Consider the following 4017-nt stretch of genomic DNA (forward strand, 5'->3'; position numbering starts at 1 on the left):
TTATTTTCTTTATATTTGAACTTAACTAACATACTTTTAAGTTTATTGTAAATGGATAAATATTAGCTTAGAAGTTTTGGATCCATTAGACTTATTAGTTGAATTATTATATAAAGTTTTTTTAGCTGAAATTTTCACTAAGCTTAAATTTATACAATAAATTTATGTTTTGCTTTTGCTTAACCAAGTGATAAATATGATAAATAGATTAACATTGTATTATTAATTTTTTAAATACATTTAAAAAATCAATAAAATAAATCATTTTAAAAAAATAATATTGTTGCCAGCATATTATATAATTCGGAAGAAAAGCCTGTCTAGTTTCCTTGGGGTGGCCACACTAGCATGGTCTTTGACTATGGGGTATGAAGATGAAGAAGAAGAAGACAATCGGTGTGAATGTGATTGATATTTTTTAACCCAATAGTGCAAGCCGAAAGCAAAATCATGGATGCTTTAGTCCTAATTTGACTTTTCAACTAAGATCACCATGTATGTGACTTTGGGAACAATATGATTAGCTTATGATTTAGTGAAAATCAATTTCATAATAATTACGAGCTGAAGCAACATGGAGTAAAGTGAAAATAGAAGGGGAAATGTTCAGGTATACATACCAGCAGCAGTTGTTATGAAACAAAGCTTACAAATTCATGATTTGCCCGTCTTCTAAACATGTCTCAACGTACAGAAGGAAACAACACACTACATGATACATTATTACACTTCACTATTAGTATTAGTCACCATGCTAAAGCCTAAAATCACCTGTGTGTCTTCCTCTGAACTAGGAGAACTCAAAGGTCAGAAGAATGCCCGACTCCCATAAAACACGCGGGAACTCGTGTTCTTTGATGCCTGCATTTTCGGATCGGAGCTTGAACTTCCTGAACTGGTTGGTCCACTATCAATGTCCAAAGGAAGCTTCATCTTGGCCAGTGACTCTGTGAATTGTTGCATGCTTTTCATGTACATGTCTACTATGTCTTGCTGAACCACTTTGGACTCCGGCTCAATGTTGACTGCAATAACAGGTTTTGCATTTTTCCCATTCGATGCTCCACCAGAGCAATCATTCTCACCATCTCCGGCATTTGCACTCTCTCTCTCTTTATGGACCGAGACATGCTCCTGATTTGGTGTTTTTGAAGCTACTGGGCTATCAGAGGTTTCTGAACTTGCAGCAGGGGAAGGTGAAGAAACACCATTAGTTGACACGCTGCTTGGAGGAGAATCAAGCTTTGGAACTTGAGTTGGATCAGAAGTGGCGGCTGAAATGCTTCCCATAACATGAACTCTGATTTCTGAACCGAGATTATTTTCAGCATTAGAAACGGCCAAGCTCTCAGAGGCTTCAGATTCCAGGCTAGAACATGAGATTCCAAAATACTCTGAGATCATCATCTGGTTTTCATTCACAACCTTTGGATCCGGGAACTCAATCTTATCAAGTTCGCAAGGGAGTGATTCCTGTATCTCAGAATCCTGGATGGTTCCATTTGTAGCTAAAGCGGTGGACATTGCTGGAATTTCCATTACCTCTGGTGAAGCTCCAATGTATGATAGAGACAATTGAACAAACCCCGCTGGAGAGTGGAACAAATCAGTTGAAGAAAGAGAGAACTCTTTCTCCAAACTCCCGTTATTGATTAGAACTTCAGACAACGGAACCAGAGCAAACCCTAACAGCTGATCCTCCAGATAATTCTTCACCCTACTCATCATGAATATCTCACATTTAAGGGAGGAATCAATAGTCTTAACATTGAGCCGCAGACTGTCGTTGAAGACAGGATTCCTCCCACCACCATTGATGATTTTGGTAGAGAATGAGTACTCAGGATCACTAGTCAAGCAAAACTTTGCATAAACATCTTGCTTGTGGTAAATGCATATGTTTTGGATGTCCCTAGCTTGGTGTACGTAAACCTCAACTATACCAATGAAGTCTTCTGGATGGCCAGCCACAGCCTCATGTCTGGGGAACTCAATTCCCTTTGATGAGCTGCCAGTATTCTGAACAGAACAATCAGATTTCTGCTTCTCTGGCTCAAAGACAACAGAGGTCTTGAATGGTGACACAACAGATTGAGGGGAATCCATAACTGCTTGAACAATAGACCTGGAAAGGCACAAAAATAATCAAAACTCCACCTTAAAATTAGAAAACAGAAGATCTATATTTGAAAAAACCGTAGATACTATGATTTTTAGTACTCTACATCCTGCAATAACAATCAATTCCAAAACTTATATCCCGAAATAAGAGAACTTTGATATATTAAAACACCTTTTCTAACACCAAATCTGACCCAAAACAAAACACAAGTTCCCAAAATTCAGAGGCAAATGACAAAAGTAGGCCTTTCGCATGAACCAATTAAACCCAAGACAAGTTACAGCCAACTATCAAAACTCAGAAGCAAGGCAAACAGCTGAAGCCCCTAGCTTCAGCTGATGTGACCATAAAGATTCTCAAACCCATAAGACAACCCTAAACTTCAACAGAAACAACTTCAGGACCCCAAACCCAACCTTAAAATTAACAAAATCTTAGTCGATTTAACTTATAATCATCAAAACCCAGAAACCAAAAAGCCCCCACAAATGAGACCTTGCACATGGACTAAAAAAACACAAAAACCCTACTAAGAACCAATAAACAAACCTAGAAACCAAAATCCAGAAAGAGCAGCAGTCAATACCAACTCTCAAAGACCCAAAAGCCAAAAACCATGAAAAATGAGAATTTGCAGTGGAACTACTGCTATCTTGACTCCCTGAACTGAAAAGTAATAAAGACCAATCAACAGTTATGCCACATAATCAGATTCCAATAAAGCTATCAACGTTTTCCACACCGAAACTAGAATCCAAGAGACTGAAACAGGGAAAGCAAGAAAAAAGTTCTCCCATTCAAAGCCAAAACAAGCCATGACAAACCAAAAGCCAAAGATAGCACAGTTACCCACGTTCATCACCGCAAAATTCAAAAACAAAACCCACTAAAATTCTGCTCGAAACCCTTCTGAAAAGCCCGAGAAAGTAAGAAAAGAAACTAACAAGAAAATCAAATAAAAAACCCACCTTTAGCTTTAGCAACAAAGTCAAAATGAAGTGAGGGTGCAATACAAGATATGGCCAAAACCCAGTTGATAATTGGAGGAGTTGCTTTTGGTTTTGCTGTTCAAGTGAAAGCTGGTGCTCACATTAAGCTTGGGATAAAATCTAGTACAATGATATCACTCGCTCCTTTCTTTCGGATGCTGATACATAAAGTACAAGAAAAGGAAAAGGAAAAAGAAAAAGAAAAACTCCAACAAAATACAGTCTCCTTCTCAAACAGAAATTAACAATGCATCTCGCCGGGCTATCCTTGCAGTTGGAGTTGTCCTCTATATATATATATATATATATATGATCAGTGATAGTAATACCAATACAGTCTCTCTCTCTCTCTTTACTTTTAAGTTCAGATTTTAGAGATAATATTCAATAAGATTTTATAAATACGTTAAATTGGCCTGAAGGTGTACTTTAAAATTATATACATAAAAAATAAATTTAGATAACGCACAATATCTGAGAATGGATTTATCATCTTACTAAAAAGAAAAATACTGGTAGAATACACTGTAATTAGTACGCTGTAGAGAGACATCGCCCCACGCGTTGGCAAGAAAGGACCAATGACAAGAGAGATGAGTGCGTTTGTTTAGGTAGGGACAGATTCACACAGCGCACACACAATCCTATTTTACTGTTCCAACTGTTCACTTCTGTCATCTTGTCAGTCTGCACTTTTTCTCTCTCTCCCTTTTTGACTTTTTGGCTCTCATCACAACGGTCTAGCCTACATGCCTGATTCTATAATAATTCGGATACGGCATCATTATATTCTGAAGAGTTCAACAGCTTGGGGGAGGGTATTATTAGAGCCTTAGAGGTGTTTTCTAAAATATTTTTTACAGTAAAATATATTAAAAACATTATTTTTAGGTCAGTATATTAAAA

General features: G+C 37.2%; 1 protein-coding gene across 3 annotated transcripts; it reads right to left on the reverse strand.

The window, feature by feature from the left end:
- Positions 1 to 546: 546 nt before the first annotated feature.
- LOC105118175 (uncharacterized) lies at positions 547 to 3413 on the reverse strand. 3 transcript variants are annotated; one of them, XM_011016066.1, is made up of 2 exons: positions 3091 to 3413; positions 547 to 2125 (listed from the first exon to the last, which is right to left on the reverse strand). In XM_011016066.1, exon 2 carries the CDS (start codon positions 2104 to 2106, stop codon positions 808 to 810), a length of 1299 nt encoding a protein of 432 aa, XP_011014368.1. In that variant the 5' UTR covers positions 2107 to 2125; positions 3091 to 3413; the 3' UTR covers positions 547 to 807. The 3 variants fall into 3 exon arrangements, with proteins under 3 accessions (XP_011014368.1, XP_011014370.1, XP_011014369.1); XM_011016068.1 differs by lacking the exon at positions 3091 to 3413 and adding an exon at positions 2972 to 3072; XM_011016067.1 differs by lacking the exon at positions 3091 to 3413 and adding an exon at positions 2672 to 2942.
- Between the last annotated feature and the right edge of the window lie 604 nt (positions 3414 to 4017).

This window comes from Populus euphratica, unplaced genomic scaffold (genome assembly GCF_000495115.2).
Source record: "Populus euphratica unplaced genomic scaffold, PopEup_1.0 scaffold1793.1, whole genome shotgun sequence".
Taxonomy (NCBI): Eukaryota; Viridiplantae; Streptophyta; class Magnoliopsida; order Malpighiales; family Salicaceae; genus Populus; species Populus euphratica.